Here is a 22,069-nt window from a genome sequence, read left to right as displayed (position 1 = left end):
CTAAACACTCATTTTACTGATTTAACTATTAACTTTGGCTGTGAACATCACTGCTATTTAACCTAGATAGCTGACAGTAAACGGTTAGCCGGCTAGCATATGTAAAAATGCCGGTTCTGTCTTAATGACAGCTACAGTATATCGTATTTCTTTTTGTCCATATCTAGTAAATATAGGCACTTAACAGCCACTGATTTATGCACATGCACTGTGGAAAAAAGTTGCCAAGAAAGATAAAAGTGCCCTCTCTCTCATGTTCACTCACGCTAGCTCCTCAGAGGTAATGTTATCTAGCACAAATATTGGGCCAAGCCTTCTAGCTGATTAAAATACACGTTGCGACCACGAATAGAAATAAACGGCCTAATAAAAACAGGTAGCTAACGGCACATTAAGAAAAATAATAGTAAGCTTTACCTTGACCTTGCTGCTCGTTTCAATTCTCTCATGAGGAAAATAATTAGAAAGCTAGAGGAGGATTTAATTTCCGCCAATTTCACTGAATGCTACATAGCTAAGGTAAATCCGGTCAAATTTCAGAATAAAAGCAGATATTGTAACTTCCGGTGTTCAAAATAAATGTAACAAAACCACAACATTCACATCCTGTAGTCCTGCCCTTGAAGCACTGGGTACAAATAAGTCTGTAGGCCTGCTCTTTAAATTTTATGTATAAATAAGGGTCCATAGGCCTGCCCTTTAAACATTAACACAAATATTAGTCAGTAGGCCTGCCCCTGAAACGTTAGGTACAAAAGGGTGAGGATAGTAATAATAATTTCTGAAATAGGCCTATGCATTTTATTTTTAAAAAAAGGGAAAACATTTGTGCTTACTTAAAGATCCCCCCCAGACGTGTTTTAAGATGTATGTAAATCACCCTACTTTGAATAATCTTTTGTGTCTGATATAAAAAAAAAGTCAAATTCCTGTTTAGAAATTCCTAAAATTACATCTACTCCTTCTTCCTCATTAAAAATTTCATATATAAATCTTTAAATATATTTCATTTCAGAAGTTTAATTGCTGTACACAAGATGTCTCCAACTTCACTGTAAAGTCTACACACAGAATCAGAATCAAAGTCTGTTTATTAGCCAAGTATGCAAGCATACAAAGAATGTGTCTTGGCATTTGCTCCCACAAATGCCAACATATATGAATAAAAACAGTGGCAGGAAGGCAGCATTTCCAATATTTTGCAGATGGTAACTTCCCCGGGGCAGCAGCATGGGATGCTGGTCATTTGTCATGTCCATGTCAGAAAGGTCACATTCAGTGAGAGTGGTGGAGGCTGGTGTTTATTGAACCTGAAGAGCCCTTACACTTGTGCCTGCCTGTCTGAGACCTTGCCCTTTGCTGGTTGACACTATGGTCTCTGCTCCTGTAGCAGTCAGAGCCATTCATCCTTTCCCTGTCACACCTGTCACTGGTTATGCACTGCAGGAATATGTGTGTGTCAGCATGAATGATAAAGGAGGAAAAGCTGTTAAATATTTTAAGTGGTTGTAGGAGGTGAAAACTGATCTTTATTCAAATTATGAAATTTTGACAGAAATTAAGAAAAAAATAATTGACAGTAGGAACAATATGGTATCAGCAATTACGCAAATAACAGGTCACAATTAGGCCTAATGTATGTAACATGCACAAACCTTTGTTTCGATTTGTAGTGCATTTTTAAATTCTCTTGATTTTGAGTTTTAGCCCATCCATTTATACACCTGTTTCTCAGTCGCTATGTTTGGTGATGTAGCTATTAAATCTGTCCTGTTCATGTTAGTTGCCCTCAGCTGGTGAAGACATTATAATTGCCTGAACACGGTTTCCATGGAAACGTAAACAAAACGGCCTGAGTACTGGCAGTGATTTGATCCGTACATTCTGTTCACTTGCGCATGAACGGCGATTTTGTTCGTTATTACGCAAAAAACTGACCTCTGCTCAATTTTACAAGTGGAATATTTGCATTTCTTTTTCATAGAGCCACCAGAATGGATCTGAACAATGTTAGACGTGTATCCTCTGCAGGCTACCGGTTACCGCAACGATCCAGTGAGACCAGGCCGATATCAACGCAGCCACCTGCGGACAAAAGTCGCTACGCTAAAGGAGACGCGGTGTCCGCGGCGCACAATCCAGACAGGAGTGACACCGTTAAACAGGACCAAGTGTGGAAAGAGTCGGTGTGGAGTGAGAGGAGAGGAGTCCGGGAATGGTGAGGAGGAGGCTATGACACTATAGAAAATCAAAACTATTAGCTCTGTAAGCCAAATCATCACAACAAGTCTGGTTTGACCGGACCAGTGGTGGAAAGTACATTTACTCAAGTACTGTACATAAGTACAATTTTGAGTTACTTGTACTTTACTTGAGTATTTCCATGTGATGCTACTTTATACTTCTACTCCACTACATTTCAGCGGGAAATATTGCACTTTCTATTCCACTAGGCTACATTTATTTGGAAGATTTGACACAATGGATAATATAACAAGTTTTTAAAATACAACACATTGTTAAAGATGAAACCAGTGGTTTCCAACCTCTTTGTCTTTTAACGTCTTACAAAAAGCAGTGTGTAGTCGGGGTCACATTTCACATGTCTATGAGTTGTTAACAGCGCCACCAAATAGTGATTTTTCCCTCTAAACTTCACACATGGTTTCTTCTCAATAAATGTTCAAATGATCCAATATTTCACCAAAAATCAAAGATTAGAGAAAAAGTCCAAAAACTGAAAACAGATTTGTGTATCAGAACTTTTTGTTTTTTCTTCTTTCCTCTCCCATCAATCATCTCTTGACCCCTCAGATTTATCTGGTGACCCTTTGGAGGGGCCCGACCACTAGGTTGGGAACCACTGGACTAAACTAGTCAACTGTATATAAAGTAGTGTAAACTAGCTCCACCTCCAGCAGCTACAACAGTAACATGCTGCTCTAACACTGATGCTTCAGTATTAATAATCTAATGATGTCATATATAATAATATATCAGTCAGTTTACTGCAATACTTTAACTACATCAAGCTGATAATACTTATGTATTTTTTCTTGAGTAGCATTTTTTCATGCAGGACTTTTACTTGTAATGGAGTATTTTTACATTGTTGTATTGGTACTTTTACTTAAGTAAAGGATCTGAGTACTTCTTCCACTACTGGACAAGACTGACATGATTTTATTTCTGTTGGTACAAACTAAAATCTTGAAGTCAGTTGAAGTTGTGGCAGGTGATTGTAGTTGATAAACACTTATCCAATACATTCTGATCCACAGGGAGAAGAACTGGAACTTTCTCAGGAACTATGATCAGATGGTAAGAGTGTGTGTGTGTGTGTGTGTGTGTGTGTGTGTGTGTGTGTGTGTGTGTGTGTGTGTGTGTGTGTGTGTGTGTGTGTGTGTGAATTGCATAAATGCTTTTATGATTCCTTTTTGAAATAGAATTGCTTTAAAATGAGATTATTCAGTGCAGTTTAACTATACCCGAACACCTTTCCCAGTGCAGAAAACTCTGAACTCTGAATATTCAAATGTATGTGCCTAAATATTTATTGCAGCAGCCTGTCATCCATGCTCAATAATACACTGAAAACATGAGAAATGTCATTATCCTAGATGACATTCTCAGCACTGCGCAATACAATATTTAACTTTCTGACAATACAAAATGACCAATAATGGGAACTTTTCAAATATCAGCAATACGGTATGTTTGATGCTGTAGCTTTCACACTGTCACTCCCAGTAAATCCTTTATAATAGTTCATCAACCTGAAGTAACCATCTATAGCATTCTGTAGACTATCAGTGTTGCTGACGGTATTGTAAAAAGTATCTTATGTGGTAATTTATTAAAGGATAACTAAGTTAGTGGTGGCCTTAAGCCTTATTTTTCCCCATTGAATATAATTTCAGCTTCATCAACAAGCCATTAGATTGTTGACCGTTGCCAGCACATATCTGACTGTGCCCCTGTGTGTATGTAGGGGCAACTGAAGTCAAAGGAGCCTTTACCCAGCTACGTGTCGCTCTTCTCTGACCGTGTACCAAACACCACCAACCAGATGTTTGGGAGCAGATTGTCCACTCCGCTGGGGAGTGAACTGGTCAAACTGGACAGGCTGCTCCTCTGGTCTGCAGGCCATCGCAAGCGTAAGCAGGATCCAGAGATGCTGCCCTACTAGACGGCTCTGGAGACAAGTCGTTTTACATTTGCACCGCCGCACATCAGGTCTTTCTTTAACCTGGACTCATTGAAGCTTGGACAGGACTGTCCTCATAGGGCTCCATTGGGTTTGGCATGGTGTGGTACTAGCCATATAGCTAAGTTTAGATTTGATGCTGTGTTTTTCTTTTTAGTTTTTTGTCATGATAACGGATGAATTTAAAGTAAAATACAGACATCTACTTAGAAGCCATATCAGGGGAGCAGTCAGGAGTAATGAGAAAATGATGTTTGCTGTCCTACATTTGCTAATTTCATTCATTGGTCATATTTTACTTTATGGATGCTTTTTACAGCAAAGTATGTTACATACAGCAACTACAAAACTTAGAGGCATTTGCTCAGCTATAAAGACAGACGAGAAAGGAATAAACAGGCAGATCACATTCATGTCATCCGAGCTCTGCCAGGTATACTTGATAATCTAACACGATACCTGGTTAAATCTGGATGAGTGAAAGGTTGAATCACTACTATGTTTCTCTGTCAAAGGCTTGTGTACATAAATAGTGTTGCAGGGACTCAACACTAAAAGCTTAAAAGCAGGCATAGAGTAGCTGTATGCTTGAACAAATACTCATGTAAATTCATAATAAAGAAAAAAACAACATAAGATACATTTTAACAGCTCTATGATAAGAATTTACCATGTAAGAATTTTACTTACTGATGCTATTAGAACAAACTGTATTTTTGTGTTAAATTGGTGGTGTTTTATTTCATTATTTTATTATTTTAAAATGCCTAAAATAGCTGTTACATGTTTTCCAGGATCTTTAAGCCATTTTCCATGGTGGATCCATGGAATTATATTAATTTCATTTTTTGTGATTTTGATGATGGTGGAGCTTTTTTTTCTTCTTTTTAACCACCTGCACTTTATGTGAACGGCAGCATGTCATATCTCAGGTTTTTATACTGTCCTTTTGTATTGCATTTGGTGTATTGTAATTTCATGTTGTTATAAATCACTGCTCCTTTGTCTAAATTTGAATAAAAAAATGTTGGTCCCCAGAAAATTTGAAAAACTTATCTTAAGATGGTTTTATGATCTGGATGTTGCATCATAATCAATATCAGTCAATATACAGTCAATATCTGATTGGAATAAAGGTTTTGCATATAAAGTCTGGGTGTACTGGATTGATCTTATGTCTGAAGTTGTAACTGATACCAAAGCTTTCATCTGTACTGTAAACCCACACCAAATAGTATGAAGCTATTTATATTAACAGTACGAGGCGAAATTTGGAATGAACCCAGGTGGTGTTTGCTCATAGCACAGTCTGTATATCAGAGTGATACTCTCCACCATGTGACTTTCTTCTGTCATTTCAAGTAATGTTGAAGCGCAGACTCACAAACATCAGTTTTCTATAGAGATTCTTTCAAAAAGCTTTGGTCTAACTTGTGTTCAAAAACACCCAATCAGCTTTCAGTGGATGTATGCGGAAGCGAAAAGGGATGCCGGCTAACAGGAAACTATATCAAGCCTACAGAGTCATACAGGAAGACAAACACCCGAGCCTTCAAAATAAAGGTCTATCTCTCTCTATGGTAAATGGCTGCATTTATATACTGCCTTTCTAGTCTTTCAACCACTCAAAGTGCTTTACACTACATGCCACATTCACCCACTCACACACACATTCATACACCGATGGCAGAGGCTGCCATGCAAAATGCCGACCTGCTCATCAGAAGGAGTTTCTAATGCTCATTCACACACACACACACACACACACACACACACACACACACACACACACACCCTTCAGGAGCAATCTGGGGTTCGGTGTCTTGCTCTGGACTGGAGGAAATCGGATTGAACCACCGACATTCTGATTAATGGACGACCCACTATGCCTCTGAGCTATCTATCTATCTATCTATCTATCTATCTATCTGTCTGTCTGTCTGTCTGTCTGTCACTTGGGCTCAAGTACCCAAATGAGTTTTACTTGACTTGTATTTTGAATGTTCAGACCAGAAACGCCTTCTGATTTCCGTTAACTTGACTCTGGTGGCAGTGCTACATCAGCGTCTGGTTGCTGATAGTTTTTTGACCAAACTTTCTGAACTCTGACAGTCTGAACTTGTCGTATATCCATCTCTACACAATGCAGTTGGATACTTTGTTGCACATAGCTAACTTCAGCACTCTGTTTATGTGCATGGTGCTGAAGTTCCCGCAGATCTTTGTACTGATGCGAGCCAAAGCAGCGGCGGGAGTCAGCCTCAACAGCCTTCTCCTCGAGCTCATCGGGTTTGTGATTTTTTTTTATGCTATTTTCTTTTTAGCAGAAATTCTGTTTTGGAGGTTAAAAGCCGTTTTGTGATCTATGAAGTGTGTCAATCAAAGTTAGTTGTCTGCATTGCAAAGGGACCAATGTGAGCTATCACAGTGCATGATTTAAAATGATTAAATCCAGGTGTAGTGTTGTCTTCCTGTTTTCATCAGCCACATCACAATGTGAAGTGAACCACACAACCAAACTCCATTCAAAATTCCTCTAATTTAGTGTGAACTTTGTTATAAGTAAAAACGCACATTTCCCTGAACACGATTTAAAACATTTCCTTAATCCTCAACATCTGCTGCAAAGTTCGGCATTCAAATTTAAGCCTTTGGCGGCTGCAATCAAGGAAATATTAAGCGCCTATAGATAAGATAAGAAATACTTAGATAAGTACCAAATCGTGGAGGTTATTAATACATTGTGCAGTAATTATATATGTAGCATTTAATAAACTGAGAGTAGTGAGATAGATAAAAATTTGCAATGATTATATACATAGTATATAATGACATATCGTTAAAAATAAAATAAGAATGGAATTATTATTATTACTATTATTATTATTATTATTATTATTATTATTATGTGGAGTGCAATAGAAACATTTTTATTATTTGGTGGAAGTACAGGAATCAAAGCCTTTTTTTCTAGACTGTGTTATATAGGACATGTAGACCAATGGTTCTCAAAGTGGGGTACGCGGACCCCCAGGGGGCCCTTGAGCAGGTTCCAGGGGGTCCCAGCAAAAAGGAAAATAATTTATTTCCGCTATAATTCCATCTATAAGTAACACAATGACAGAATGTATGACTGTTTTGGTCATGAGTTTCATACACTCTCTGAAATAAAACATCTAAAAGCAAAAATCTTATCAGATGGGGGTCTGTGGTCTAATTTGTGTCAGTTTAGGGGTCCGTGACGTGAAAAAGAGAACCACCGATGTAGACAAGAGGCTGTAATTCACACAGGATCGTATAGGCTTAACCTGACTGAGTTATAAGCCCACCAACTGAAACGCTGGCTTCCAATAAACAATAATCCTACTGTGAGGGCTTTACAACACTAAACAATTGTGTCCTGTTTACACAGCAAGGATTTGGGTTGATTTATTGAGGACAGGGCAGTTTGGCTTCAGTTTGATCCGTCTATCCTAACATCTGTGTGAAGCAGGGGACTAAAAATCAGTGCAGTAGACGAGTAAACAGAAAGAGTTGACACTAAACAAGCAAGAGGATGTTTTGAATCGGGTATATTCTGTATAAATCTTACTCAAACTTACATCTAAGTAATCGCTGTAGGGACAGTTGGTTTTTATATATGTGGAACCTTTTTTAGTTTGGGTCTGAGCAGTGTTGTGTCTGTAAGGCTGTATAATTTCTCAGTGTCTTGTCTTTCCTCTGTGCCTGGCAGTACTGCCCTAAATGTCTCTACTGTGCTGGTGAGTGATAGCCTACTGTCACTGTGCATGCTACAGTGAAATAGCCAACCCTTAAAGCTGCACCGGGTGAGATGTTTATGTAGTAATAAATTCATTTTATCAACCTAAATTGCATAGAGGAGCCACAAACCAGAAAACTACCTTCCCTCGTCCCCCCTAATGAATCTCTGGTGTCACAAGTAAATTTTAAAGGTGCAATAAGTAATACTTTATTGCTCCGTACAGTTAAAAGCCTTGATTTTTATCTGCATGTTGATATTGTTTTATTGATGTGATTACTCTACCAGTCGCTGAGTTTTCTGGCTTTCGGACTAAATTTCCCACCTAGGAAATAAAAACTGCTCAAGCATCCGTATGCAGAAAACTTAATTTGTTATTTATGTCAGATTGTGCTCATAGTGACACATCTTCCCATTCATTTGAATGAGAAAGTGTGTCCAAACTTGTGACTGGTACTGTATATCTTGATAAAAGTCATAGATTCATTATCTTGAAGATGTAAAATTCACATCTTTCCCCTGAACTGTAGTGAGTCACCACTCTGTCCAGCCAGCCTCTCTTAACGGTATAAAACATCACATATCAGCCTGGTTGGTGAACATGAGACTGAATTCCAGGATTTTAGGGGCTGCTTCTGCTAGCTATCTGCAACCTGCAGCAATATGTGAAATAGCTCCCCGTGCAGCTTTAACTTGAATTCTGTTTTGATAGTTTATCACCATGGCAGCTTCACCTTGTATTAGTTTCTCAGGTATCACCTTGCTGAGACGTAGAAACACTGATGCATGTTATCCTGGCAAACAGGATCCTCAACTGTTGAGTCACAAACATACTCTCTCGAGTCGGGCGATCACTGATACGTCACCGTGTTTGCTGAACATATTTAGCCACGCTGGTCCCAATAAAGAGCTATCAACTGCCACAGTTTGTCCATTAAACTATATTAGTCGTACTGCCTGAGCTTTAGGAAAGCATGAGTAGCTGATAAGTGGCATCCTCTATCACTGCATCCGGCTTTCAGGGATCTCAGCACCCGCTTTTTGCCATATTTGCTGTTGATAATTCTTTCTATGATTTTTATACTGAACACTACAAGACAATATAGTATAACCTGCCACTATCTGCTTTACAGGTACATTGTTTTTGTTACGTACCAGATGTACTATGACTACCCTCCTCCAACGTACCTGGAATATCCGATTCTCATCGCTCAAGGTGAGTCGTCTTTATTTCCCACACTGCCACACTTTTATGACCAACCAGAGTACAGCACAGGTGTGTATGTGAAGAGTCAATTTAATAAACAGTTAAATTCATTTTGGGGCCCGAAAGCATGACGTTATTAAGTAAGTGTGTCACTTTTTTCTAATTATCTGTAAAACCTCATTTTGGAGCCTGAGCGCTTAATTGGTTTACGTTTTCAAACACACTCAGGATTAAATGCCTCATACTTAAGTACGCCCATGGTTAAATATTATACACAGGGGTTTGACAGAAAATTAATAGATCATCCGCATGGTTGATGTGGGCAATAATTAATGTCATGTGAGACATGCTGTAGTTTCATCGTGTAGCATTGAAACAAATGACTTGACATGGGTGTGAACTGAAAGGTGCATTTAGTCTTCTGTGACATTTATTGATCTCCGTTTGTAACCGCTGGAAACCGCAATAACAGAACATCTCCAACCCCTCAGTGGCCTGTAAGTGACAGAAACAATAGTCACATCTTAACAATATATATATTATGTGTCCTTCAAAGCGAGTTTGAGCTGTATAAACCAGAATGATCAGATTCTGGATGAGTTAATGAGACAGTAAAAACTTGTGCAGCATTCAGCACGTTGGTCATTTGTCCTAAAGTGGTGTGTGTTATAACCTGCTGTTTTTCCTCAGACGTCATTCTTCTTCTCCTGGTTCTTCACTACACCGGCAACCTGCGGCACAGTCTCATCTACACCTTGGTGTATCCTTCCACCGCACAGTTTCACCGTTAAATACTCCTGCATGTTCAAGTGCTCATTCGGTGTTCTCTTCTCTCCTTTGTTCATACCTTTGTATGTCACACTTTATTGCCTTAACGCGATGTGTTCAGGTTCGTCGGGGGTTGGAGGCTCCTCACTGTGGAGAAATGGATCATAGATTTGGCTATGGTAATAAATCTCTTTTAACATCACAGTATGTCACAGAGTAAGCAAAGGAATGCTATCAGTCAGGAGTAATGAGATGGAGATTTGATCAGGAAGTTATCCAGACCTTATAAATGCCAAACGGTCTTCTTGGTTAATGAGATGAATGAATCTAAAGTTATTTTTGCATATAAATAGGTGACAGCACTGATCCTGTGTGTCACCAGACTCCTACTGACTTTTAAAAGTTTTTACAGGTTACAGAGAGTGTCGGAAACTTTAAGACTTAAGCTGAATTATAATGTTAGAATATAATTTATACAATATAGAGCAGCTTAGAATCCCTCCTGATTTGTATGCAGCCTGACCTCCACTCTCTTCTCAGAGCCTGTGCACATTCATCAGTGCAGGCAGTAAGTTTGCCCAACTGCAGTGCCTGTGGAGGTCTAAGGATGCTGGACAGGTTAGCGCCCTCTCATGGGGTATGGCTACATACACATGTATGGGTAAGTACATTTTTAACTGAAAGAAAACTGTTTGAAATTTGACAGATGTGGGCAGGGAGGATATAATTAAAGATGCTATCAAGTTATATTATGGGAAGTGTAGGATCCAGGGCTTTGGGGACTCAAACTAGGGATCAAAAGTCAGGATATCTCAACCTCTGCTGCTTCGATTTTGACCATTCTTTTTTTAATTCTGTCTCTCACAAGCTCCCCCAACATGCAAATGCAGAACTTAATCACTAGAGTACCCCTTTAATTTCAAAAGTGGCAACTTTATAGTCGATGCTGCAGCTTTGTTTCTTTCTTTTTGGAAGGTGAATACTGATACTTTAGAAAAGGAATAGCTGCCTTTAGTCTTTATATTTGATTATTTAATGACAAGAAGTTTTATTATTGGCAGGCTTGAACACCCTCTGGTCACTGAAACCAATGATAGTAATAATTAATAATAATTAACAATGCTTGGACCCCACAGTAAGTAGCACATTAATTGTATAATTGTGTGCAATCTGTAGAAAATGACTCATTAGGTTCAAGTTAATGAAGTCTTATAGATTCCCTGGTGTGGTCTTGATCTGTGATACAATGAATATGTATGTATCAACAACAGTCTCCACTCTTCAAATAAACATCAATATTGTCTTCATCTATCTGTCTAAATTGTGTCTAATTACTAATGAATTCAGAAAAGCTTAACCAATATGAGACTTTTCCCCTCTCCTCCCTGAAGTACACTTACTGTAATGTTTCACTTCATGAATATGTATTTTATTATTTACTTGGCTCCTAATTGAATAAATTAGCAATTCAACACCTCATTAATTAAATATTAGATGCTCTCTTGGATAATGTGGATGTCATTAACTCGGCTTGCTCTTTGTTTCAGCACGGATTTACACCACCACAGTGACAACCGGAGACATGCAGGGTAAGTCAGACTGAATCACAAATGACTAGGATGTGTAGTAACACGGATAACAATTTAAAATGATTTCTGTCAACGTTTTAGAGAGATCCCTTTTTAAAAAAGATTTGTCTTGTAAATATCTAGCATCATAGTTTTACATGACTAAAGGAGTTTTTGTGGTCGTTGTGTGTCATTAGGAGGAATCCTAGAAAGCAGGAGGAGGGAAAAATTTGTCTAAACATGCAGCTCCTGTGGGCTCAGTCAGCCAAAGTACACCACCAATGTAAATGATAAAACGTGATGATTACGCTCTCCAAATTCTTTGGGAAAATAAGCTTTTTTTATGGCATTTACATCCTCCTTCAAGGGGAAGAATGCAGTAGACATGCAGGAACAAAACCTGCTGTAACAGCTTCTTTGTTTAGCAACACTTGCTCCAGTCAGTGGAAACATTTTTCTATAAAAGATAAGGTACACAATCAGTATTGATATCCTTACATTCTCAGAATCTCAGGTGAAAACAAACATGGCTGCTGGAAGAAAAAAGGCATTTTGAGAATTCTCCTTCAAGGGGAAGTAAGTCTGCAGTGTGGAAGAAGTAGGAAGTGTAGTGTTAAGAACACACTGAGGGATATTTGCATCAGTCTCTTATAGCTCCTCTAGTCATCATTAGACACCAGCTCTACTTTAATGTGTCTGAATCCACGTCAACTTCCTGTGAAATACCTTCCACCTCCAATCTAATAAATCATCTTCCTTTGGTACAGTTCTGGTGCGGTTCATCACCATGACCCTGCTGAACCTGTGGGTGCTGCTCACGGTGCTCTACTACCAGAGACGCAGCAGCAGCTCGAAGAAAGACGACTGAAAGCTTCAAAGTCGGATCCTGATTGGCTGTCGTGTGAAGCTGCAGTTCATTCAGTCCTCCGGTTCTGTTCACCAGAGAGTTTACCTGGTTACTCTGGACACAGCCAGGACTGGAAAACAAAACTGATGGGGGAACAGCGGTTATGTAAGGAGCATTTATAATACTGACCCGCAAAATGTGCTTTTTTTATATTGTTTTTACCTCAGTATTAAATCGTTACTTTTTATGACACACCAGTGAATAAATATTTACTATACTGTATGTGTGGTGTCTTCAAGTAGTAGGACAGCACAAGCCAAGTACATCTGAGATCTTCACACTTAGCATAAATACTGTATTTTTGAATTTTATACATGTAAAGTTCTTTTCTGAACTATTTTAATAAACCAAACATTTTAACTTCTTACAGTGTGTTCATTCCAGTGTGCAACATTTAAAACTCACCGAAAAAAGTTCTCATGCAAACACTGTGACATCATCACTTCCACGATAATTAAAAGACAAAAAAAAATAATAACAAAACCAAAAGGCACATCCATGTCTTTATTGTTGAAGTGGTAATTATTATAGAGCAGTTTGGTAGCAAACATGCAATCTGGATGTAGAGCCCTTAAATACAAAGTGGACACAGCTGTATAAATAATATAATGTGCGCTGTATGGCATGTAAAATATATACTGTGTATATTTATATGTATAAAACATGCTTCTTGGTTAAAGGAGAGCACTCGGTACACACACACACGCACACACACACATACATACACACACAGACACATACACACAGTTACTCTCCATCTGCTATATAAGCCACATACACACAACAATGTGCCCAAACTCAGAGTTTGGTTACTTTTAATACAAAAATATCAGGACAAACACTTTTAGAAAAACTTTCAATGGAATAGTGCTGCTCAGTATGTTGATTTGGATATGACTGCATACCTTCATTGTTTTCTGCTTCTTATTGGTAAATTCCCCTCATTTGAATGATTTTTAAAAACTACATTTCTTGATAGGTTGGAGGCCCGGGGGTGACAGCATTCAAGTGTGTGAGGCCTAAAAAAGGCAAACACATGCAAGTTCACTCAGAGTAGTTTGTGATAAAAAGGGGGGCTTCAGCTTCAGTCAAGTATATTTGGATACAAGTAATACAATGCCTGTGTGTCGTCTCTGGTAAAGCCCAGATGTACATTCAAAAACAACAAAAAGGAGCCGAGCTCGGATCAGAAAAGCATTTAACGGTGCATCCCTTGAATTCAGTAAACATTAACCCTCATAACTGACAGTGCAGGTTTGTAAGATTACGGGATTGTGAGGATCTCATGTCTGGCCCTTCATCTATTGCCATTCAGAGTGGGAATCTGTTCGCTTTACGTTAACTGTAGTCAAACAACGGCAGGCCGATGATTCAGAGCGTGCCTGAGTCAGAAATCTGAATAAGAGGCATTCGAGGAATTATTTGCTCAAATCCTGGAGGAATCTGACACTCCATCCCCCCCCCTCCCCCCCCCCCCCCCCCCCCCGCTTTGTTGACTTTCCGAGAAGTCACAGCTCGCTTGCTTAAGTACCTTATTCAAGTTTCTGTGACCCGTGTGGACATGCACCTGAAAGCAGAATCGTGGGAAGCAAGAAGCTACAATCAGTATGTGAAAGAATATGCGTAAGTACAGATGCTGTGTCGGGGATAAAGTTCAACAGCCTCAGTTGTGTCCAGCCAACAAATTACAGAATTTACCGTCTTCTGAGTGTAGTGTTCCCCGCTAAACCCTTCATATTATTCACAATCATTTAACACAAGAACGTCTTTTTATTCATTTGGCCACAAGAATCCCCAAAGGTGATGATGAGGAGTTGAGCGTTTTCTTGCTGGGTCCTTCAATCAGACAGTGTCCTGGTGAGAAGTGGTGAGGTAAGTGTATCCCCTTCTTGCCGGCCCTGGTAGGGCTTTATAAGAGCTCTCTTCTGTTCTGTGGGAGCTGAACGAGCTACTCCGGCCCCCTCAGAGACACATAATTGCTCTAGTCGAGGGCTCGAGAGAAGACTTCTTCAGCTAATATGCTCACAAGCCGTCCAGCTTGCTGAAAAGATCACAGGTGTTGAGGTGAGTTTGATCGTCGTTACCGCTTCAAGTGGCTGGGAAAGAACTTGAACAAAAGAGGAAAAACAGACTTTTTGTAACTCTCACGGGCTGAAGCAGGACAGGGTGGGGTTGTGGAAGAGTGGAGTGGAGTTCAGTGTGCCGATCTGCAAACGGAGCTTCATATATAGTCTTCGATTTAGGATGAAACACACTCTGCCACCTTCAAGACGCACCACACTCCCAAAGCAAGGTTAACTAGAGGGAGAGAGACAAACAGATGCAAGGTTAGTCTCAGCAGAGGGTTGAAAGGCTTATTCTGTAGATCGTGTCATCAAACGATTCAAATCACACCAACCAAAGAGTCCCGGGATTCTTTGGTTTTAGTCACAACTCTACACACCTGCCAGTAAGACTTTATGGTTGAAATAATACCAAGGAATCCTGTTTTTTGTAGATACCAATGGGAGTAGTGCGCAGAATCTGATGTGAGAAACTACAGTTCAGTAAAAGGTAAAAGTTTTTTTTCCCTCCAAGATGTTAAATAGATGGAATGTTGAGGCCAATACTGACATCTGGCCTAAAAACATTAAATAAAAGGCAGATAAATGTGTTAATATACAAACATTCATTAAATGTATTTGTTTTTCAAAGAATTGTGACCTAGATATGTAGTGAGTAATTTTTCTAGTGCCCTCTGTTGGACAAACTACTGTTTCTTAATTACTGCAAACATATCTCTGTATACTGCAATTTTTTTTTGTTACTTATTGGTCAAAATGTATGCAGAATATATCTGTGATGGGCTAAAATCACAGATATAGAGAAAACTTTACATTTTATATTACCTTTTCTTATTTTATTGGGAAAAAAGGATAAAAGAACAGAATTTTAAAACAAGAGGTTGTGACTTGCAAGAGAACAACGTGATATAATAAAAAATATATTATATAATAGTGAATAAGTCCCATTTTAACCAAGAGGACAATGATCCACGTGTCTGTTTCCATTTCAAACACCCTGTGGTGAAGTGATCCTAGATATAAAGGTGAGCAACCAAATTCAAGAACCCCAAACAAGCGCATGCATCAGGTCCAACATATGTGCGCATTGTCCGCCACCACAAACTAACAACCAGGACTGTGTCCCCGCATTCAGTGCAAGAACACACTTTTTGGTCTTAAACCGACATACACACATTCAGGACTTCAGTCGTTCACAGGGAACAGTCTGGGCAAAGGAAGCACAAGATCGGAGAAGTCGTCATTTGTACCAGAGTCCACTGTTGGATTCTTCTCGCCTGATTTTGAAGCCATTTGACCTGCGAGGGCTGAGGTCAGAGGACGCCAGGTCACGATGGGTGAGACATTTTTAAAGTAGTCAACAGGATGATGTGACCAGAGAAACAGCACCTTTTATCCTGTGCCTCTTTAGAAATATCAACATATCAGATGTCTTTCATCAGTGCACAAATTTGGTCTCTGGGGTGTATTTCTCTTTTGAAAAACCCTCATTTTTCAAAAAAGGTCTTTTAAAAATGGTGTAGCACTGCCACAGAAACCATTACATTGCACAGCACACACTGCACACAGTGTTACCATATGAGGTCATCAGAAATGAATAGAGGAACAATCATCATCGATATCATCCAACGCCCAGTGCCAGTCCTGAAGACCAAAGTCCATCAATCTGAAAGGGGAGATTAAGTTTGATGGCCAGGTAACAATTATAAACAAACAGGTCTCACACATATAAATTAACTGGGAGTGTATCAGGTGAATGACTGGATACAGAACTCTTTAGCTCTGTGGTGTTACACGAGGCACGTTGTTAGACACAACGTGACCAGAGAGGAAAATGAAAAAAAAATGTTCTGCAGGCTTATCACGCATATGACATTCTCACAAAAACACCTCACACCAAAGCTGCAGTGAATTCCAGATGTAAGGACAGTCTTTATACTCCCTTACAAGAGAAACTCAAAGCACAGAAAAAACAACACAATTTAACACGATTAGTTGTCGCCTAGGCTAGTGTCTACAAACATCAACACTGCTTTTGTTAAATGTGGTAATTCTGGATGCACTGCAGGTCAAAGTACTTTCATGTTCTGTCCTGTCAGAGAGGAAAAGCTTTGGAAACAACATTTAGACCATGGGACACATCTCATCATCATAGGAATCCAGGAATAACAACAGTAATCATGATAAATAATTGTGCATTTGATCGTGTCACATTACATCATTTCAGGTCAGCTGTCAGCAAACCAGCACAGACCTCTTACACAAGCCAGCACTGGCTCCATACACTGTGCCAACAACCAGGCTGCTTTCTCAACAGTGAACTCACAACCCATTATTTTCCTCACTGGAGATCTCATGGACAACCCAGTATTAAACAGAAATCATCTTAAGAGCGTCAATTATTTAAAAAGTGAGGCAGTTGTTTTTTTTTTTTTTTTTTGGAGATGTAACCTGTCTGCTTTGCTACCTGCTCTTGCTGGTGGGGAGCTGTCGACTGGGTCTCCTCATAGATTGGCTGGGCTGGACCTTCATGGAGGCGCGTGGCGAGGAGCGCGCAAAGTGCTCTGGCGGCGGAGGCTTCTTGGGAATCTTCTTGACCAGTCGGCTGACCCACTTCTGCTGCTCCTCCTGGGACGCGGCCAGCAGCAGCAGGTTCTTGGCTGTAGACACGTCGTAGTTCACTGGAGGTGTGGGAGAAGATTGTCAACACTCGTATTTACAAAAGTCTTTTAAAGACACTTAAACTGCACTCAAACAGTCCCCCGGTGAAGTCATGCATTGACTAAACAAGCCTTTTACCTTTACAGGGAGCGATGATCTCCTCCTTCTTGTCCATATGGTCCTTGTGGCACTTGATGTGGCAGCGCCGACACTCCAGAGCTGGCGGCGGCTTGAACATGTTCCACAGCGGCTTGGTGCACGCCTCACAGTTGGTGGGGAAGTGGTACAGCGTGTGGATGAACTCGTGTCCTTTATGGCAGATGTAGCTAGACTTCTCCCCGATGGCCAGCGGCTCCACGGGAAACTCTGGCTCCTTTTTGCTCTCGCCTTCATTGGCATAAAGAATCTGGAACGTTGATAGAAGATGAAGGTTTTTAAAGTGAAATCACAAACTATTTATACCATCAAGAAATTCAAATTTAAGACATCATACAACAATTCAGAAGTTCAATAACAGAAAAGCGATGCTGAGACAGACCTGGAATATCCTGGGAATCTCTTTGGAGTCAGCTCGGTACACATCCGTTTGAGTGACAGGCCTCACATGGAAGAGTTTGCTGTGTTGAGAAAAAAAAAATCATCACAACAATTCATCTGTACTAATATGTAATGCTGCATCTCAGCTCAACAACAAATGCTGCTTCAGGTATTATTCAGGTTGTACTCACTCTATATCAAGCACCATGTAGGGAATGGACTGCTCTCTGTCTTGCTCGCTGTTGTAGAAGAGAATCTTTTTGCTGCTCACTACAACATACTACAGCAGACAGAACAGACACGGTAAGGAAACATGTTGCGAGGAGACATTATAACAGCATCAGATCAGTTTCGCTCTCTTTACCTTTTTCTCCCATCCGAACTTCTTGGTGTTGTTTCTTACAGGGAGGGAGAGCCACCCCTCGAGCCTCATTTCTGAGTGGGAGAGAGAGAGAGAACACTTTCTGTCAGTGTTACCATAAAATTCATTTTCGATCCAATTAAAATACAGGGTAGCTTGTAAGTTTATTTTATACTTAAGTTGCACTGTTTTTGAATGCCAAGACTATTTTTTGTTGATGATGAAGAGGAACTGAATTGAATAACTTAAAAATATTGATACTTTTTACTATCACATAAAATACACATTTCTGTCAAAGCCTAAAAGACAGGAAGTCTGTTCTGTAAATATGAAGTTGGCTAAGACATCTGGGACAGTTTCACTTAATGGTTGAACTTTTACCTGCGTACGCATCATCGGCATCAAACTCAGGCCCGCTGCTGACGCTGGCGGAGTCCATGGATTGCACGCTGAGCGACTGCAGGAGGTTCCTCAGCTGCTCGATGTCGCTGTCCTTACTGTCCAGAGCCATCTGCAGCTCGATACGCATCTGGCTCTCATCTGCCAATTGCTACAAATTAGAAACAGCAGGCAAACAAGTCCAGTCAAATACACTGGAGAGTGTGGGAAGATGTTGCACATGCTCGTCCATAATCTTGCTCGTTTGTGCAGATGACATAAGAGATATTTTAACTGCGTCTTTAAAACAGTTTACCGACTCAAGCTGAGCAAGAATTTTATAGCATTTTTAGCCCCTAATTACAGAGAGATTTCAGTGGGTGCGAGCAGACATCAGAAATAATGAAAGTCAGAGAACGCTGTTTAAGTGAAGATCAAACAGCGTTCGACTGTTCTACTGACCGCCTGCATTTCGTTGATCTCTCTCTGGTATTTGATGATGGTGCTGTTGAGCTTCTCCTTCTCCGACCTGAGCTCCGCCTGCAGCTTCCTGTTCTCCTTGTCCTTTCGCCGTATGTCTGTGTCGTTACCACGGCGACTGCCTCCACCGCGATCCACCTTCCTGTTCATGATCTCTGCCAGCTTATTGACGGCCTGTAGATGGACCCAGATCCAGATGGTTTGATCTTTATTAACTGTTCTCTTCAACGCAGCTAAAGTGACTAAAAAGCATTTGTTTGTGGTAGTTGTGACTTTTATAAACACATACCTGAGTTTTCAGTGTCCTCTCTGACTGCAGCTGCTTATCAAATGTCTGCTTCATCTGGTTGATATGCTGCTCCCAATCCTTGGACTTCTCTGTTTCTGAAAAAGACAAAAAACGAAGAAAAACATAAATGTCAACGCTGGCAACAATATTTTGCTTTTGATAAAACTGTGTGTTTAAATTTCAAACATTTGAATTACCCTCTACTGCCTCCTTCAGTTTATTATTCAGCTCCTCCTTCTCATTGGCCAGATTGGCGACATCGCTGGTCAAGGTCCTGTTGGCTTCCTCCAGCTGTAAGCCACAAGAAAAAAACATCATAATCACTATATTATGAGCAACTGTGGGTATTATCTGCCACTTCTACCTGTCATGTACACCTGAACACAAAAATGTACTTCGACACTCACCGAACTGATGGTGATGTCCTTCTCAGCCAGTTCCTGACGGTGGCGGGCCATCATCTCCTTCAGCTCCAGCTCCTTCATTATTTTCTCCTTCTCCAGGTCCGAGTACTGCTCCTCTGCAATAGAGCGCGCCAGCTGCTCTGAGTCAGCCTTAGTCAGGGTGATCTCAAGCTGAGCTGCCAAAGAATCCCTGAGAAAAAGAAAAAAACAACATGAGGGGTTGAGCAATAATCGCCCACAAACGCGTAATAATGTTTCATTCACACATGTAAATTAACTGACCCCTAATTCCTTATTTTGATGTTTGAAATATTATTTTTAAACAGACAAAGCACCTCTCTTCCTGTTGATCCTGCAGGGACTGCTGCACGTCTTTGTAGAGTTTGTTCCTCTCCTCACACTCCTCCTTAAGTTCACGAACCTGTGTCTTATACAGCGTCTGGAAAACACAGGAAACGGGTCAACCGTCTGTAATGATGTACTGAGCTTAGTCATTTCATATCTACAGTCTATTACAGAGCAGAGCATAGACTCACAGAGAAATACTGTTCGGCCTCTAACTGATCTTGTAATTCCTTCATTTGTCCGTCTGTGTCTTGTCTTTCTCTGTAGACAAAAATCAAAAGTTAGTTTCCATTACTCCTCATCTTCTTCATGTCAAAATTTGAAGCCTAGAGTAGATATGAGTGCTGAAAAAGAGTCAAATAAAGTGTAAACTGACTTGCGCAGCTCTTGGTTTTGTTTCTCCAAGCTGCGTTTGATGTCCAGCAGGTGATTCATTTCCTGTCTGAGCTGCTTCTCGGACGTTCGCAGAGAGCTGAGTTGTTGGTTTTGGGCCTTCAGGTCGTTCTGAGTCAGGTTACGCTTCTGGGTTTCCTGCTCGATCTTCAGCGTCAGGTTCTTCACCTGAAAGGAACAGAGGGGCAGATAAATTAGGACTGGATGTGATTTCATTGTTTATAATGTGGAATTTGCTTTTGTTAGTGTTTTGTCTGAGCTTCCTGTTTTTATAAACTTCTACTGAATTACTAAAGTATTTCTGTACAGCTCAGACTTGACAGTGTGTGGTAAATAAGCGGAAGATTTGTTTCTGTTGGTGGCATTTAATATCTAAACACACACATCGCTGTTCTCCTGCACAGGCCATAATATAAAATCAGTCACCTCCTCGGTGAGGCGGTCCTTGTGTCTGCGCAGCTCGTCCAGTTTCTGCAGAGCCTGTTTATAGTCACAGTCCATCATGCTGCTGTGCTTCTCCAGCTCCAGTATTCTGTTCTCCAGCCGCAGTTTGGCTGCTCGCTCCTCCGCCAGCTTCTGCTCCATCTCTGAATGGGTGTGAAAGAGAGGATAACAAAACATAAATCAGTCTGCAACACATTCAAACTTCATACAACATTCAAGAAAAGTTTGGATGTTGCGTGAGTTCTTCAAGATCTCATATCTGTTGGTACAAAGTAGAATGAGTAAACAATGAAATACGTAAGAAAACAACTTCCTAAAAAGAAAGGAGTGATGCCTTACCCTTCATGGACTCTGACTTGGCACCCTCGATGGTTACTTTGATCTTGCTCTTGTCTGCCAGCATTGCCCTGGTGGTCTTGTGAGAGGTCTCCTCCTGTTCCAGCTCCTGCTGCAGCACCTTCAGCTTGTAGGTCAAATCAATCTCCTTGTTGCTCTTCTCCTGCACAGACAAAACAAGGCCAGAGGTGTTTAGATACACACAGTGAAACTAAACGGCACATCTGGAAACACAAGACTCACAGGAAAAGCATTCCAAGGCCAAAAGAACAGAATACGGTCCTTATGAGTTTTAAATCAGTTTGTAGTCTGATGATGTAGTTTACCTTCTCCAGGTCAGTGAGTTTCTCCTGAAGCTGTCTCTTCTCAGTCTCCGCTTTAGACAGGACTTGTCTCTGCTTACGTGCCTCCTCCTCCAGACCAGAGATTCGTCCTGCGAGACAGAGCCGAGAAGTTTGTTTCAGAAAGAAAATTACAAACACCCCTAACACATGCATACTGGATAACCTACAACACACACACACTTTCTGCTCACACATGATCCCACACACCCAGAGGCTCAGCAAGCAGCTCAGGAGTTTTCAATTTCTTGTCCTTCTCTTTGTTGTATGTATTAATTGATCTGACGTCAGAAAGACTTGGGCAGTAGTGGCCAACTTCCAGGTGTTAGTGGGGTTTTTTTTTTTTTTTTTTCAGCGATGCCATGTGCCACAATAAGTTTGTTTATATTCAAACATGTAATCAGCTTAAGGCAACATTTTGACTATTTCCTCAATATCCTGGTTTGATTTCTAAATGTTGTTTGAAAAAGCAGAAAGAAATCTGACTAAGGGGTCTATATCTTTAAATAAACGTAGAGAGTGAGCAGAAACCTGGGCGTGTTAACTGTGCTACTGCACGTTTACTCTGATCGTGACCTCACCTCAATTAACACAATCAGATAAAAGCTTTTATATGACAG

General features: G+C 40.3%; 4 protein-coding genes across 10 annotated transcripts in view; 2 read left to right on the top strand and 2 right to left on the bottom strand.

The window, feature by feature from the left end:
* The window catches only part of LOC121880689 (CAP-Gly domain-containing linker protein 4-like), a 38,487-nt gene extending 37,958 nt beyond the window's left edge, over positions 1-529 (bottom strand). For both annotated transcript variants that reach the window (XM_042388131.1, XM_042388132.1), the window contains exon 1: positions 418-529. The gene's annotated coding sequence lies outside the window, so the exon portion shown is untranslated. The remainder of the gene's footprint in view (positions 1-417) is intronic.
* A 1,301-nt stretch (positions 530-1,830) lies between these two features.
* Positions 1,831-5,312, top strand: c16h2orf50 (chromosome 16 C2orf50 homolog). The gene is made up of 3 exons (XM_042388725.1): positions 1,831-2,218; positions 3,282-3,321; positions 3,992-5,312. The coding sequence occupies exons 1-3, from the start codon at positions 1,995-1,997 to the stop codon at positions 4,187-4,189; spliced, it is 462 nt and encodes a 153-aa protein (XP_042244659.1). The 5' UTR covers positions 1,831-1,994; the 3' UTR covers positions 4,190-5,312.
* Positions 5,313-6,219: 907 nt separating this feature from the next.
* slc66a3 (solute carrier family 66 member 3) lies at positions 6,220-12,781 on the top strand. Its single transcript, XM_042388058.1, has 7 exons — positions 6,220-6,496; positions 9,101-9,183; positions 9,865-9,934; positions 10,064-10,121; positions 10,483-10,603; positions 11,490-11,531; positions 12,278-12,781. The coding sequence occupies exons 1-7, from the start codon at positions 6,351-6,353 to the stop codon at positions 12,376-12,378; spliced, it is 621 nt and encodes a 206-aa protein (XP_042243992.1). The 5' UTR covers positions 6,220-6,350; the 3' UTR covers positions 12,379-12,781.
* rock2a (rho-associated, coiled-coil containing protein kinase 2a) overlaps positions 12,597-22,069 on the bottom strand; it is a 35,173-nt gene continuing 25,700 nt past the window's right edge. The window contains exons 16-34 of one of the 6 annotated variants that reach the window (XR_006091614.1): positions 21,435-21,541; positions 21,112-21,271; positions 20,755-20,915; positions 20,312-20,496; positions 20,127-20,196; positions 19,926-20,029; positions 19,594-19,780; positions 19,384-19,477; positions 19,187-19,281; positions 18,880-19,071; positions 18,421-18,589; positions 18,043-18,113; positions 17,870-17,958; positions 17,680-17,758; positions 17,280-17,547; positions 16,948-17,161; positions 15,652-15,687; positions 14,861-14,940; positions 12,597-14,715 (exon numbers count right to left, since the gene is read on the bottom strand). Coding sequence is in view for 4 of the 6 variants with exons in the window: in XM_042388053.1 (XP_042243987.1) it covers positions 15,721-15,787; positions 16,948-17,161; positions 17,280-17,547; positions 17,680-17,758; positions 17,870-17,958; positions 18,043-18,113; positions 18,421-18,589; positions 18,880-19,071; positions 19,187-19,281; positions 19,384-19,477; positions 19,594-19,780; positions 19,926-20,029; positions 20,127-20,196; positions 20,312-20,496; positions 20,755-20,915; positions 21,112-21,271; positions 21,435-21,541 (2,312 nt within the window). In the remaining 2 variants the exon portion in view is untranslated. The other 5 variants (XR_006091615.1, XM_042388055.1, XM_042388054.1 and 2 more) reach the window with 5 other exon arrangements.

The sequence above is a fragment of the Thunnus maccoyii genome, chromosome 16, assembly GCF_910596095.1.
Source record: "Thunnus maccoyii chromosome 16, fThuMac1.1, whole genome shotgun sequence".
NCBI classification, from domain to species: Eukaryota; Metazoa; Chordata; class Actinopteri; order Scombriformes; family Scombridae; genus Thunnus; species Thunnus maccoyii.
Note: the sequence above shows the minus strand (reverse complement) of the source record. Positions and strands in the feature narration are given on the sequence as shown.

Bases quoted from the DNA above. Each gene is read 5' to 3' on its own strand.
- c16h2orf50 (XM_042388725.1), top strand. From the start codon at position 1,995: ATGGATCTGAACAATGTTAGACGTGTATCCTCTGCAGGCTACCGGTTA. The intron at 2,219-3,281 runs GTGAGGAGGAGG...TCTGATCCACAG, and splicing joins AGGAGAGGAGTCCGGGAATG to GGAGAAGAACTGGAACTTTC. The intron at 3,322-3,991 runs GTAAGAGTGTGT...GTGTGTATGTAG, and splicing joins TCAGGAACTATGATCAGATG to GGGCAACTGAAGTCAAAGGA.
- slc66a3 (XM_042388058.1), top strand. From the start codon at position 6,351: ATGCAGTTGGATACTTTGTTGCACATAGCTAACTTCAGCACTCTGTTT. The intron at 9,184-9,864 runs GTGAGTCGTCTT...GTTTTTCCTCAG, and splicing joins TCCGATTCTCATCGCTCAAG to ACGTCATTCTTCTTCTCCTG. The intron at 10,604-11,489 runs GTAAGTACATTT...TCTTTGTTTCAG, and splicing joins GGCTACATACACATGTATGG to CACGGATTTACACCACCACA.